The following is a 16020-nucleotide window of genomic DNA, read 5'->3' as shown; positions in this document are numbered from 1 at the left end:
CTCATCCTCTTTCGTTTGGGGGGGGGGTTGTGTAAGGAAATGCCTCCTTGGCATGGTTGCCCCCTGACTTTTTGCCTTTGCTGATGCTATGTTTACAATTGAAAGTGTGCTGAGGCCTGCTAACCAGGCCCCAGCACCAGTGTTCTTTCCCTAACCTGTACTTTTGTATCCACAATTGGCAGACCCTGGCATCCAGATAAGTCCCTTGTAACTGGTACTCCTAGTACCAAGGGCCCTGATGCCAAGGAAAGTCTCTAAGGGCTGCAGCATGTCTTATGCCACCCTGGAGACCTCTCACTCAGCACAGACACACTGCTTGCCAGCTTGTGTGGGCTAGTGAGGACAAAACGAGTAAGTCGACATGGCACTCCCCTCAGGGTGCCATGCCAGCCTCTCACTGCCTATGCAGTATAGGTAAGACACCCCTCTAGCAGGCCTTACAGCCCTAAGGCAGGGTGCACTATACCATAGGTGAGGGTACCAGTGCATGAGCATGGTACCCCTACAGTGTCTAAACAAAACCTTAGACATTGTAAGTGCAGGGTAGCCATAAGAGTATATGGTCTGGGAGTCTGTCAAACACGAACTCCACAGCACCATAATGGCTACACTGAAAACTGGGAAGTTTGGTATCAAACTTCTCAGCACAATAAATGCACACTGATGCCAGTGTACATTTTATTGTAAAATACACCACAGAGGGCACCTTAGAGGTGCCCCCTGAAACTTAGCCGACTATCTGTGTAGGCTGACTAGTTCCAGCAGCCTGCCACACTAGAGACATGTTGCTGGCCCCATGGGGAGAGTGCCTTTGTCACTCTGAGGCCAGTAACAAAGCCTGCACTGGGTGGAGATGCTAACACCTCCCCCAGGCAGGAGCTGTAACACCTGGCGGTGAGCCTCAAAGGCTCACCCCTTTGTCACAGCACCGCAGGACACTCCAGCTAGTGGAGTTGCCCGCCCCCTCCGGCCCGGCCCCCACTTTTGGCGGCAAGGCCGGAGAAAATAATGAGAATAACAAGGAGGAGTCACTGGCCAGTCAGGACAGCCCCTAAGGTGTCCTGAGCTGAGGTGACTAACTTTTAGAAATCCTCCATCTTGCAGATGGAGGATTCCCCCAATAGGGTTAGGATTGTGACCCCCTCCCCTTGGGAGGAGGCACAAAGAGGGTGTACCCACCCTCAGGGCTAGTAGCCATTGGCTACTAACCCCCCAGACCTAAACACGCCCTTAAATTTAGTATTTAAGGGCTACCCTGAACCCTAGAAAATTAGATTCCTGCAACTACAAGAAGAAGGACTGCCTAGCTGAAAAACCCCTGCAGAGGAAGACCAGAAGACGACAACTGCCTTGGCTCCAGAAACTCACCGGCCTGTCTCCTGCCTTCCAAAGATCCTGCTCCAGCGACGCCTTCCAAAGGGACCAGCGACCTCGACATCCTCTGAGGACTGCCCCTGCTTCGAAAAGACAAGAAACTCCCGAGGACAGCGGACCTGCTCCAAGAAAGGCTGCAACTTTGTTTCCAGCAGCCTTGAAAGAACCCTGCAAGCTCCCCGCAAGAAGCGTGAGACTTGCAACACTGCACCCGGCGACCCCGACTCGGCTGGTGGAGAACCAACACCTCAGGGAGGACCCCCGGACTACTCTACGACTGTGAGTACCAAAACCTGTCCCCCCTGAGCCCCCACAGCGCCGCCTGCAGAGGGAATCCCGAGGCTTCCCCTGACCGCGACTCTCTGAAACCTAAGTCCCGACGCCTGGAAAAGACCCTGCACCCGCAGTCCCCAGGACCTGAAGGACCGGACTTTCACTGGAGAAGTGACCCCCAGGAGTCCCTCTCCCTTGCCCAAGTGGAGGTTTCCCCGAGGAAGCCCCCCCTTGCCTGCCTGCAGCGCTGAAGAGATCCGTTGATCTCTCATAGACTAACATTGCGAACCCGATGCTTGTTTCTACACTGCACCCGGCCGCCCCCGCGCTGCTGAGGGTGAAATTTCTGTGTGGGCTTGTGTCCCCCCCGGTGCCCTACAAAACCCCCCTGGTCTGCCCTCCGAAGACGCGGGTACTTACCTGCAAGCAGACCGGAACCGGGGCACCCCCTTCTCTCCATTCTAGCCTATGCGTTTTGGGCACCACTTTGAACTCTGCACCTGACCGGCCCTGAGCTGCTGGTGTGGTGACTTTGGGGTTGCTCTGAACCCCCAACGGTGGGCTACCTTGGACCAAGAACTGAACCCTGTAAGTGTCTTACTTACCTGGTAAAACTAACAAAAACTTACCTCCCCCAGGAACTGTGAAACTTGCACTAAGTGTCCACTTTTAAAGTAGCTATTGGTCAATAACTTGAAAAGTATACATGCAATTGAAATGATTCAAAGTTCCTAATGTACTTACCTGCAATACCTTTCAAACAAGATATTACATGTTAAATTTGAACCTGTGGTTCTTAAAATAAACTAAGAAAATATATTTTTCTATACAAAACCTATTGGCTGGATTTGTCTCTGAGTGTGTGTACCTCATTTATTGTCTATGTGTATGTACAACAAATGCTTAACACTACTCCTTGGATAAGCCTACTGCTCGACCACACTACCACAAAATAGAGCATTAGTATTATCTCTTTTTACCACTATTTTACCTCTAAGGGGAACCCTTGGACTCTGTGCATGCTATTCCTTACTTTGAAATAGCACATACAGAGCCAACTTCCTACAGCCAGTCATCCAGATATGGGTAGACAAATATTCAGTGCTTTCGAAGATGTGCTGCCATGACAGCCATGAACTAGGAGAAAGTTATGGGTGCTGACTTGAGACCAAATGGAAGGACAGTGATTTGGTCGGGTTGTTTCCCCATCAGAAATCGTAGGAACTTCTGATGATTTTTTGCAATGGGGATATGAAAGTAGGGGTTGTGTAGGTCGACTGAGCAAAGCCAGTCCCTTTGGTGAACCTGGGGATATATTTGGTGTAAGGCTAGCATCCTGAACTTTTCCTTTTTGATACATTTGTGGGCAACCTTCAGATCTAGAAGGGGTCTGAATTCCTTTTTGTCCTTTTTTGGGATGAGAAAGTATCTTGAATAAATGCCTTTTCCCTTCTAGCTGAAGGGAACAGGTTCTATCGCTTTCTTTTCTAGCAATATGGAAACTTCCGCCTTTAGGAGGTCGAGATGAGAAGTGGTTGCCCTTGGCAGAATACTTGGCGATGGAGTGGAAAATCCGAGACAATACTCATTCTGCACAATGTTTAAGACCCAAGTGTCTGTTGTAATTTGTTGCCACTCTGTCAAGTAATTGGTGTCCGCCCCTCCCCCCCCCCCACCACTACAGTGGGTAACACACTCAGGGGAAGAAAACTTTCAGGGTTTTGTGGCTGGTTGTTGAGTACCCTGTTGGGCTGGTGTGCCACTTGTCCTCTTTGTTGCTTCTGTTGAGGCTGATAGGCTCTTTGGAACTGCTGCTGAGATCTATTAGACAGCCACTGAGGGATTTGAACCCTCTGAGAAGGGTAGCGGCTCTGAAAGGGACGGAAGGATCTTCGGTCTTTAGATTTTTCAAGACCTACCCCTTCCAAAGTGTCCATTTCTGCCTTCATGCTTGCCATTTTATCGCCAGCACTCAAAGGCTCCCTTGTTAGAACAATGGGTCTTCAGAATGGTTCAGCAAGCATATCTCTGAATGGGTGAAATCTGGGTGAGGAACATTCACGGCCAGTTCTCATAAACGTAGAGAGGATCATAGGTGGGAATACTGAGGAAGAGCATCAGTCCTGAATGGCTGTTTAGAGGGAAGCGCTGGGTTAACTGTGCCTCCAGTCATGTAAAGGGAGCAGCTTATTTCCCCTGCAATCAGCGGCGGCCGGTGGCTTTTGGAAGTGGTGAGGCAGAGCAGCAAAAGCTTTGCCAACTCCTCGGTCGAATATCTTCACAGGCTTTTCAATTGCACACAAATACACTTAAACACACGCTCAGGCATACAAGCGAACAGACATACACATTGTTGCAGGCATGCACACACATACATTCACACAGACATACACATGCATTCCCCTGCACGCAGACAAACATACAACTCAGAATGCACTGCCTGACACTAGTACAGCATGCCAGATATATATTGTGTCTGTGTGAGGCCAGGCCGTATAAGCTCCTGTCAGACACTGTGCAATACCGCTAATGAAGCCCACTTCACTGCTGGCAAGGTAATATTACAGCGTTTACATGCAAACCAACAATCCGTGTGATTTTTTCTTTACAAGTAAACGCTGCAACATCTCAACCAATAGCGGTAGGGCAAGGCAGTGGGGTCGACACTGGTGCAAATCTGCAAAAACTTTCCATTCCTTAATATGTTATGTCATTTACAGAGTTTTTGTTGCAGCCTTGAAGATTCACTATCCTTGCATTAACTCTTTGTGTAGGTGTCACAGAACCAAAGAAGTAATTACCATTATCATCTAGTGGTCCTAACAGCCAAGGACGCAGACGCACAATTCCATTACAAGGGCAGGCAGGATGATGTATAGCTAAGGAAATAAGCTGAAACTCACATTCCACAAGTAGAGGGGCTCAAACCAGTACAGTTAAATCAGGCTTTCATGTTTTAATTTTACGTGAGAAGTATTTAATATAAAAATAACATTTCTTTCAGAAAGAATTTCAGAGTATTTCTTGCCTGCTAGCCTTGTATTTTTCATCTGAATTGAGTTACCTCATATAATATCCTACTTCACACTAGTTACCACAAGTGAGGAAACATATTTTCCTTTTAGATTCAGCGGGTTTGTTTAGAGCAGGTCTCATTTAGCTATTAAGGCCCCACAGTCAAATTATCCCATCAGTACCGCAGTAGTGAACACCTACTTGAGCCTAATTTTCCAATGTTATCTCTTCATCCCTGGGTATTTTCTTAAAATGTAAATCCCTGGGTGCCCGATTTCTAATGCATACAGATCTAGCATTTGGGATACACAGCTCATATCGGCCTGGTCATCCTCCCAAAGGTGTGTAGGTGGCATAGGGAGGAAAGAGGACTGTTTGAAAAGGGGCGACCATTGTTTTGAAAATTCTGTGTTACATTGTTTCTAATATGATCCTACGTTGATAGCAAGAAAAAAATAAAAGATACATTGACTTGCAACATACAATGTATCAGCGGTTAAAATCAGGAGATTGCCTGATTATGGCAACGTTGTTGTGAAAGTGAGAAAAAGCTGGTGGAACTAAAGAAAAACATCCTGAAAGGCTAAGGAGGAAAAAACTGGCATTTTAATTGGTAGGGAATAGGGAGGCATGCAGGCAAGAGATGGAAGTCAATAGTAGACAGGAAGCATCTGCACATGTATAGATTGCACTTACACAAATAGATAAATAAAAATTGTTGATAATATCATAGCTAAAATGGAAAATTAAAACCAAAGAAACTGAACCAAATTGAACTTCAACACCTCAAACATTTGCTAGAAAGCAGGAACTATTTCAACAAATCGATTCCCTAAAGAAACAACTAGGGTGGATTGCTTTCCTATCTGAAATCAGCATTGATAAGAGGGGTAATCCGAGAAACACGAAAACTAAACAATTAGAAAAAAAGGAGGGCAGAAATGAGTCAATTGCCCTGCTTTCACTCCATGGGAAAACCAGCAAATGTAAAGACAGATTACATCCCTGAAACCAAAGAGAAACTGGAACTTTCATTACTCTAAAGTACTCCACAGATGACCAGAAGTCACCAGAAACTCATCTGGACATGAAACAATAATAGCCTGGCCTAAAGAGCCACACCCAATAGCAACCGGTACTGCCTATGTCCACAGGCCCTGCCCTGAAGTCACAAGTGTTTTACTAGAAGCGAAAACGCACACTGCTAAAATGGGCCCGATATTCCTGCACCCAGTAATTTCAGGTTTGGGAACACCAGGCTCCAAGGACTCAGATGGGGCACTAGCTATATAGGGATGCCACTCCAGAAGACCGATAATCAGCTCCTTTTCAGCTCAACTACATAGGAAAAAGGCAAAGGGCAGAGTTTGGAAGATGCATAGATTCAAATTGCCAAGACACAAACATCAATATTGGATGAAAATTACTCTCAACACCATTACTCATTTTCTTCTGAAATAATTCACACTGCAATGGAAATTCCTATAAACTGCTGATCCATGGACGAGATCAATAAAAGGACAAATTGTCTGTTAAGTGTGGATAGACCTGGATATTTTGAAGGCTGTTCAATAATAACAAGTTACAAACACGTAATACTGGTCCTTAAGCATAAGAATATTCATTAAATCCCAAAACACTAGAACATTAGCATCCACAAGTGGGTATCTTGAACACATGATAAAGAGAGATAGAAAACTGTCAATTATGACAACAGAATGCCTATTCAAAGTGTTTCCTTTTAATTCTAAACAAAATGAGAAATATTTTTTCGGTGAAAACATTACGTCAAATGGACATTATGGATAGGATTCTGAACAGTGAATAAAAGTGATTTTGACTAATGTGAACAGTGATTTAAAAAAAGTAAAGAGGATACAGGAACAAGGAATACAGAAGAATGCATTTGGACGAAAAGCAAAGTATAAGAAAAAGGGCTATAGCGACAATGGGGTGTCTGGAAATGGCAGAAAAGGAAGATATGGCTACACAGAAAAAGTGTACATTGGCAGGTCATGTGGTGAACATAAATAAGCAGTAAACATAATGAAAAAGACAGTGACACTGACAAAGGAGATAAGTATAAAAAACATATCAAGTTGAAGGCATGAGAATTGTATAGAGGATACACAGAAGATTTGTCAGAGAAGAGGGCGAACAGTTAACAAATAGTGGCCATAGAAAGTAAGGACAGGACCATGAGAATGGGAGGACTTTAACAGGTGGCAAAAAGAAAGTGATTACAGAGAGCAACAATAGTTAAGAGGGCAGGGAAAAGAGAAGATGATAAAGAAAATACCAAATGAGTAGATAGAAAGGATATCCGACAAGCAGAAAACATGCCCCATATAGGCTAAAAAATTGTCCACATAAGCTGATCATGGGCAGGTAGAATGATGCTTTATATTACTTCACACTGGGATAATTTGCTTAGTGTTCACCAAGAACCCAAGTCTTTATTGCTTCACTGTGAAAATATCTGTTTTGCAGTAAAGGTGCCAGAGAGCTTTCAGTGTAGAGGTGCATCATGCAGGATAGACACTGCAACAACTTTTACAAGCTACAGAGGTAAAGGAAATATAGGGGTATGTAGGCAAGAATCGTGAAAGAGTTAGTGACAGAAGGCAACGTTCAAAGATAATGTTTCACTGTTTTGTAGAATTGCATAGCGTCCAGCGTAGAGTGTATGTGCAGTGGCATGGAATTCAAGAGTAAAGAGGATTTAAGTTGTAGAGCAGTCATTGTTTAGAGTGATAGAGCTTCCAAGCAGGTATATCTTATATTCCAACTAAGCTACAAGATTCTTCGACTTTCCTGAAATTAACAGTTGTATACACAAGTACCGCCTTTTGAGCTAGGGAGAGTTCTATGAAATCTGCCTGCTCTTTGTTACAGAGCCACCGAAAAGATTTAATGCAGTGACAGTGCTTTAAGTTGAAGACCAGGCAGTGGATTTAGTTCTGAAATGTTAAAGATTGGAAATAGTTTTCTGTGTGCAGTCCACGAAAAAGATGTTACAATACTTGAGGTGGGACTTCGTTATCTCCAAGGCCATACAACCCTTTGCAGGAAGGAGTAAAGAGACCTGTTGGAAAAAGAGCAGGTTTACAACAAGCTCTTCCAACTTCACAAAGCAGGGTCACATATGTAGTGAACATGACCTCAAGTAATTGACAATAACCACATAATGTGGTTGAATGGACTGAGGTAAAATCACATTAACTTGCTAATCGATCCTCCTCTAGATGTGGCTCACGCAGACTGCAATTTAGATGTGCCACCTACAGGGCCCTCCTGGATCGTGGTGCAGATCTCTCTCTCTCTCTCTCTCTGTAAGATGGAAGCAAGTGAAGACATTTTAGGCAAACAGAATAGACAGTCAGGGCTGTCCTCTGTGGGAACTTGCATGTGAAAACCGCAGAGGAGGAGCGGTACTGTGTTATTTTTCACTTTGCATAGTAAGTCAGAAAGGAAATGAACCAGGTCAGTGCCACTCAACTAATTCAGTTGGTTTCTTGAGCAATTAAATGAAGATGCTGTTGTCTGTGGTAATAAAAGCTGTGGAGAGAAGGCATTTAAGGGGTACACCTGTTCTTGGTAACACGTGGTTGGTATTTCCTCTTTCATGTTGATGCTAGTTTCTGAAACACAACGGGAGCAAATATTAGACTAGGTCTTAGTGAGCATGCCATTTCAACATCAGGTTTGATGAAAATGGCTAGATAACTAACAAGTATGGTTGTATGCAGGGGTTAAGTGACAGGTTGGTTTCTCACAGGATTTACCAGGTTTGTGTCTATTACTTTCAAGCTGGAAGCATTGATGGCATGTTTGAGGAACTTGTGGACTATCCATTTGCTGAACTGGGAATTGATTAGGTTGCTTATAAAGGGGGTTACGATAGCAAGACAGATTCAGCACCAATGGTTTTAATATACTTTAAGACAAGAATGAAACTTTTAGAGGTTTTAATAACTTTCCCACATTGGCTGCTATGGTGCGCTTGTCGGCAGAGTGAGGCCATGAACTGACAGAGTAATTTGTTCTTGAAAATTCTGCGTGGAGAGGCCGAAACACTGTTGGCTATGGATATATAAGTCTTATAGTATAACAATCAATGGAGGGCTTAATTATATTTTCGCACCACAGATTTATGTAGAAGAAATAAAGACTCGCAGAAGAACATTTTCAGTACTAACATGTAAAAATGAAACCCTTAAGCATAACCATATTTCATCATCGCTTTTCATCTATGACTAAATATAACGTTGGCATCTCCTTAATTACACATAGAAGTGATGTCTCTGGCTGGGGAGAGCAGCTGCCTATTTCAAATAAGTTGACAAAACACACAAGAAACAGGTCATTCTCAGAGATACTTTTGTGAATATATGGTTTTCAAATAAACAAAAATCAAATTTACCATCAAATGCCTTGGCAGCGAAAGGCCCTGGAATCTACGGACAAGCTCAGGTACATTTTCAGTAACATTGTGAGCTGCTGTAACTTCATACTGGAAACAGAAGCTTGTTCTTGGAATATGTGGCCCGTCTGATAGATCTACAAAGTCACCACATCTAATAAAAAAGATAAAATAGGTCAGTAGTGCACATCACTTGGCAATGCTAGGTCAGCTCAACAGCAGTCTTATCTACACCAACACTTCCTTAAAGAGAAACCAACAGCTGTAGGAGTACTGCACAACTGACAGAATATATTATGTGTTCTCTTAAATTAGCACTACCTTTCTCCAAGAAGAAAAAGTGCTAACATTAAGAAAATAAAATTCATTTAACGTTTTAAGTCATCTTCTTCCTTGCAGTGGTGAAAAAGAATTTAAGAGTTTTTCACCACCAGGACATGTAAAACTAAAAACACTATTTTTTAAATACACTGACCCTGCCATCTGGACTGTCCAGGGCCTACCCTAGGGGTGACATATGTATTACAACTAAAGGTTTGGGCCTGGCAAAACGTAATATTTTGCCAGGTTGAAATGCCAGTTCACAACTGCACACAAAGGCTCTGCAGTAGCAGGTGTGAGACATTTTTAAAGGGCTACTTAAGGAGGTGGCACAATCAGTGCTTCAGGCCCATTAGCAGCATTTAATTTACAGGCCCAGGGCACATGTAGTGCACTCTACTAAGAACTTATAGGTAAAGTTAATATGCCAATTGGGTATATGCCAATGTTGCCCTGTTTTGGGGAAAGAGTACAAGCACTGGTTAGCAGAAGTGAAATGCATGGACTTCTAAGGCCAGCAAAAATGAAGTCAGCAGAAACAGGAGGTCTGAAGGTCACAGCCAACCAGGCTTGTGATGGAACCTAATTTCACTGGCTGTTCAATTCTTCATCAGCTATGCCTTTGACATAAACAATGCATCCGTGCAGGTAATGGATTATGCTCATGGTGGGCTGGATAGAATGACCAAGGGTTCTACCAGCTATGATCATATCTCGGGTTGTCATTTGATACAATTGATCACTGGGCAGACACTATGTAACATATTAAAGAAGTATGTGGAGAACGGATGGAGGGTATTGAATTGTTTTTCATTATTCTCAGCAGTTCTTAGTGGATTAGTATAAGCGTTGGTACTTTAGTAGGTCTGTTATTCATTCAAGAACTGCTAACAGAGTGGGGTCGGTGCTTCATCTTTAGGCATTAATAAAACAAATATTAAGGAGTCGGTAAATAACACAACCTACTACTCTATGCATAGAGCTCGTTTAGTTTGCGTTTTTATGAAGATATTTTTCAACATATTACCATAATGAAGAAGTGGGAGAGAGAGCTTGAGGGAGGTGAGGGATTTTAAACCACTTGGGGTGTGGTTAGAAGGGGCAGATAGTGGCCCATATCGCAATAACAAGGCAGATGATGGGGTTCAAAAGGATTGACTGAAAGGGGTTGAAATGAAAGGTGAATGGGATCAGACCTACAGGAGTAGTGAACTTTGACAACAGCAACTCAAGAGTGGTGGCAGTTTATAGTGCTGCTATTTAACAACTAATTTCTTCATAGGATTTTTTTTATTTGGACCAGTTAAGTTCTTTTTTTTAAGTTTCCCCATTGTTTTTGCAGGGATCTGTAATGCTTCTTCCAGAACTAAAAAACAGCTATCCCAAATATTGATACAATGGTTACCTGCCAAGTGAAAAGTAATAGAATTACGCTACTAAGGTATTTCGTCAACAACAAGAATGTGTAGCAAGGCAACAGCTACTTTTTTCCGAAACAGGAAGCACATCAAAAGAAACATCATGTAGCCAACCCAGTACAGTGAATATTTTATGGAGATGGGCTTCCCTACACACCACAAGAGTATATCTTCTGGTCAAAGTAGAGCATTAACTTTTTTTTGCATATGAAAGTACTAAATTACTATCCGAGCTCTAAAGGTGTATTTTGTTTGTATCTCTAATGCATGAAACAAACACTGTCAGTCTTTGCCTGGCTGTGCAACATTCACTGAATAATGTATCTGACACTTCATACTTGTGAGCAGGCCACAAAGTCGTTTCATTTGCATCAGGCACTGGAGCGGCCTTTCAGAATGCATGGCTGAGAGGATTTTGGATATACACTGAATCTCAAGAAACTCACTCAAATGTTCTCATAAAGACCAAAGACATGCTTGTAACACGTTATGGGAAACGTTGCTGAATGTAATTGTGCAGGGGGCAAGCGAAGACTGGTTCACACACATTTATTTTATATTAACTTGTAATCCGCATTATGCTATTATGTGGCTGGGAAGACAGGATATAATTTCTCGCTACAACTCCAGATGGCTGTCGTTTTGTATTCAAACAGGAATCATTTTTTGTTAACTATGGTCTACTCTTTCTGTCCTGATCACGCTTAGTTAGCAACTGTCAAATAAACTGTAAACAGGTAAGCCGGGGGACATTCAAGAAAGAGAAAAGCAGGTACAGAGGCTTGTATGAAAACCATTACTCTGAATTAAGTAAGTAAAGCAAATACTGGGAGATCTGTTTATAATTTACTTAAACATTACTGTACACAATCTGGTGCTACAGCAGGCATAATATTAGGTGGAACTGCTTCAAAGACTGTTTTTTGGCTTGTCTACAATAGGATGATTGATTGGAGTGTGATATTGTGCCATCCATCTCTGGATAAAGATTGACAGTTGGGGATGAGCATGCTATTTTATTCTTGCATTTATGATGATCAATGATGCTCCATTAATGCAGAAGGAAAATGTGCTTATTTGTAATCCAAGCAACTTCCAGGAATTTAGAAATGACCATCTCACCTCTCTCCGCTGCATGAATGGGAAAACCTTCAGTAAGAAGCACGTTCAGTAAGCCTTTTCAAAAGAAATGACTCTAAGACAACTGCAAGTTCAATGTATTTTTCGATATGGCAGCTGTCGGCTGCTTAGAAACAAAGTTTATTTTCAGTTTAGTTTCAAGGTTATCTGATTGTATTTTTCTTCGTTTTCCCTCCATGTTTTTATGGTTTCTCCAAGTGGCAAAATTAGTGTTTATGCTGCAGCGTTGCCTTGTGTAGCATTTTCCATTTAGGTGGATTCCAAACACTTCATAAAATCTCGGAAAATGTAACCTCAGATAGGCTTATAGAGATGCGTGAAATTATCTGCTTTTAATAATGCTAGCTGTACATACCGTAGTGTTTATTTATGTGAAATAAAAATGTTCTGCGATTCCCTGCATGCCAGCAGCAATATTCTAGCACTTACACAACTATCAATGAAGATCCTACAGTGAGAAATGTTGGTCCATATTAAAAAATGGGGCACGTCATTGTGGGACGTAAAGGCAGTCTGTTGCACTCTGCACATGTATTCATAATTAACATGTGTGTAGGTAATATTTATTTATAAATACATTGGCTCTCTGCATCCACATTAGTGCAGATATGGGGTGGCTGTGGTTGTCAACAGGCTCTAGTCCTCCACCCACAAATACTGGGTGCGCATTGCACAGATTAGGCCTTAAAGTGTCAGTCCTCTGCAGTGCTTTAATTACATTAGAAAATAAATTGTTACACTCTGCTGAGGGGAGAGCATGCCAGAGGTGTGCAGAAAAGAAACAGTGTACCACAGCTGAATGAGGAACAAACTCACCCTTTAGCTTTAACATAATTACATAAAACCTGCTTTTTACATATTTGTACAAACAGAGCACTGTACAGAAACAAGATACTCTGAACTTGGCTTTACACATTTTAAGTTTTCCTTTTCAACTTGTGCATGCAAAAGGTGTTAGGAATGGGGTCTCTAGTTGGCAGAGGTATACACCTTTGTCCAAATAGGGATCACAATCCTAGTCAGGGCAAGTCACACACAATCAAAATTATCCTGTGCCTATCCTCTGGTAGCAGTCAGGCTTAACTTAGAAGGCAATGTGTAAAACATTTGTTCAGTAAATCATGCAATAACACAGTGAAAACACCACAAAAAGACACCACACAGGTTTAGAAAAATATAAGATATTTATCTGATTGAGTTAAGGTCAAAACGATCAAGATTTGATAATCACAAGTGGAAATATCACTTTTGTAATGATAAGCAGTGTTTAGTTCTTAAAAGTAACAACTGTCTCTTGCAAGCACAAAGTACCTGGTTTGCGTCAAAATTACACGCATGAAGACCAAAGAGGAGGAGATGCGTGGAAAAAGGTAGGCGTGCGTCAGATTTCCAGACGCACACATATGAAGCGGCAATTATAATCCACGCGGCAAAAGCTTTACGTCGAATTCCGGCGTGCAGGCTTGAATCCTCTTTTGTGATGCGGGGAAATCTTGGGCGTGCATGGAGAAGTCACAGGTGCTGCGTCGATCCAGTGGGCGATGCATTGAAATTTCTGTCACACGGCAGGTGCTGTGTCGATTCTTCTTACAGAAAGTCGGGCTGCGTCGTTCTGGCTCGGCTGTGCGTTGACGTTCCAGTCGCAACGCTGGCGCTGAGTCGATCTCCACTTGGGGAAACGGGCTGCGTCATTCTGGTTCAGCGATGCAATGATTTTCTCACCACTGGACAGCCTGTGCGTCGATTTTCACCGCACAAGAAGTTTATTTGAAGAGATGAAGCCTTTTTGGTCCTGTGACTGCAGGAAACAGGAGGCAAGCTCAATCCAAGCCCTTGGAGAGCACTTCTCAGCAGAGGCCAGCAACGCAGCAGTGCAACAGCAAGGCACCAGTCCTTTACAGCAAAGAAGTCCAGGACGGGCCCTTTAGGCAGCCAGGCAGCTTCTGTTGGAAGGTTGCAGGTTCTGATTCAGAGTGTCTCTGCCAAGAAGTGTCTAAGTTGGTAGGGTCATGGACCCAGTTTATATACTCAAAAGTGCTTTGAAGTGGGGAATTCTTCAAAGAGTGGTTTTGAAGTGCACAAGATCCCCTCACATTACCACCCTGTCTGCCAGGGTCCCATTGTGTGAGGGCAGGCCACTGTCCTTTTAAATGGAAATGTAAGTGTCAGGCCCTCCACCCTTCCAGCCCAGGAAGACCCATTCAGTATGCATATGTGTGCAGGTGTGACTGAGCATTTTGTGTTTGTGGTTGTCTGGGAGAAATGCACAAGGCAGCTGTCAACCGGCCCAGCCCAGACGTGGATTGGAGACAGGCTGTAAGACACAGAAGGATTTTAATTGCAGAGAAATGCTCACTTTCTAAAAGTGGCATTTCTAAAATAGTAATATAAATCCACCCTCACCAGTCAGGAGGATTTTGTATTACCATTCTGGCCATACTAAATATGACCTGTCTACTCCTTTCTGATCAGAATCTACCACTCAAACAGTATATGAGGGTAGCTCTTATGTTAGCCCATGAAAGGAGCAGGCTTCACAGCAGTGGAAAACGAATTTAGGAGTTTTCCACTACCAAGACATATAAAACACCTAGGTTTATGTCCTGCCTTTTATCTACACAGCACCCTGACCTAGGGGTTACCTAGGGCCTATCTTAGGGGTGACATATGTCGAAAAAGGGGAGTAGAAGGCTTGGCAAGTACTTTTAAATGCCAAGTCAAAATGGCGGTGAAACTGCACACACAGGCCTTGCAATGGCAGGCCTAAGACATGGTTAAGGGGCTATTTATGTGGGTGGCACAATCAGTGCTGCAGGCCCACGAGCAGCATTCAATTTATAGACCCTGGGCACATGCAGTGCACTTTACTAGGGACTTACAAGTACATTAAATATGCCAATTGGGTATGAACCAATGATATCATGTTTTTAGGGAGAGAGCATATGCACTTTAGCACTGATTAGCAGTGGTAAAGGGTGCATAGTCGTAAAGCTAGCAACAATGAGGTCAGAAAAAGAGAAGGAGGAAGGCAAAAAAGTTTGGGGGTGACCCTGCAGAGAGGCCATTTCCAACAAAAAGCATTTGTTAAACTCAACCCAAGTTTACTTTTTCTTGTACATCGGAATACATATATCTAATTAAATGACAAACCTCTTAGCTGCTCAACCTTTTACCTCCGAGTGCTGAGCCTCTTTGTGGGTATTTGGGATAGTTTGTGCTTAGGCTTCCATAGCGTTTTGTCCACATTAAGGTATCCACCCCAAAATGTATGTCCTTTTTTCCAACATCCTATAGATTCTAAATGTACCCAGGGTTTGTGGATTCTCCTAGAGGGAGCCGGGAAAAATGTCAAACTATAGCTAAATGTTGAGTTTTGTGGGAAAATAGAAAAAAAGTGCTGTGGATAAAAGTGTCTGTTTTTTTCCTCAAAGTGCATCAATGAACGGTTTGTTGTGCTAAAGTCACCACCTCCCCAGCTTTCATGAACATTTTTTTTAACCACAGTTCAGGTATTTTTCAAAGAAGTACCCAATTTTTCCTATTTTGTGTGCTTTAAACTTTCTCCCACTTTGTGGTGGAAACCAGTGCCCATGGGTGATCCGGGAAAGCTATATATTTCTGAAAAGTTGGCAAAACTCCAAATTCAGCAAGGGGTCATACGGGTACATCCCTCAAGCTTTTCTCAAAGAAACTAAGGGCCTGGTTTTGAACTCAGAGGACAAGTTACTCCGTCACAACGGGTATTCCGTCTGCCGAAATCTAAATCCCATTATGCCCCATGGGATCTAGAGTTCAGCAGACAAGATATCTGTCACTGTTGTGACAGAGTAACCTGTCTGCTGAGTTCTAAATCAGGCCCTAAGTGTTGAAATAAAGAAATATTGAAAACAAATAGAAAACGTTTTTATCTGTAACTTTTTGTCACAATGGCTGATTTACAAAAGCAATGTATCATTAAATTCACTACATCCTCTTGGTTGTGGGGATATTTAAAGTTTGTAGGTTCTTCAAGAACCCGAGGTACCAAGATCCAACAACTGAGATCCACCTTTCAAT

At 42.8% G+C, this 16020-nt stretch overlaps 1 protein-coding gene across 1 annotated transcript in view; it reads right to left on the bottom strand.

The window, feature by feature from the left end:
- The window catches only part of MRPL39 (mitochondrial ribosomal protein L39), a 130397-nt gene that overhangs the window by 24038 nt on the left and 90339 nt on the right, over positions 1-16020 (bottom strand). The window contains exon 8 of the mRNA XM_069204091.1: positions 9086-9239. Coding sequence (XP_069060192.1) covers positions 9086-9239 — 154 coding nt within the window. The remainder of the gene's footprint in view (positions 1-9085; positions 9240-16020) is intronic.

Source organism: Pleurodeles waltl, chromosome 8 (assembly GCF_031143425.1).
Source record: "Pleurodeles waltl isolate 20211129_DDA chromosome 8, aPleWal1.hap1.20221129, whole genome shotgun sequence".
Taxonomy (NCBI): domain Eukaryota; kingdom Metazoa; phylum Chordata; class Amphibia; order Caudata; family Salamandridae; genus Pleurodeles; species Pleurodeles waltl.
The sequence above is the reverse complement of the archived record's forward strand: the minus strand, read 5'-3'. Positions and strand labels throughout refer to the sequence as shown.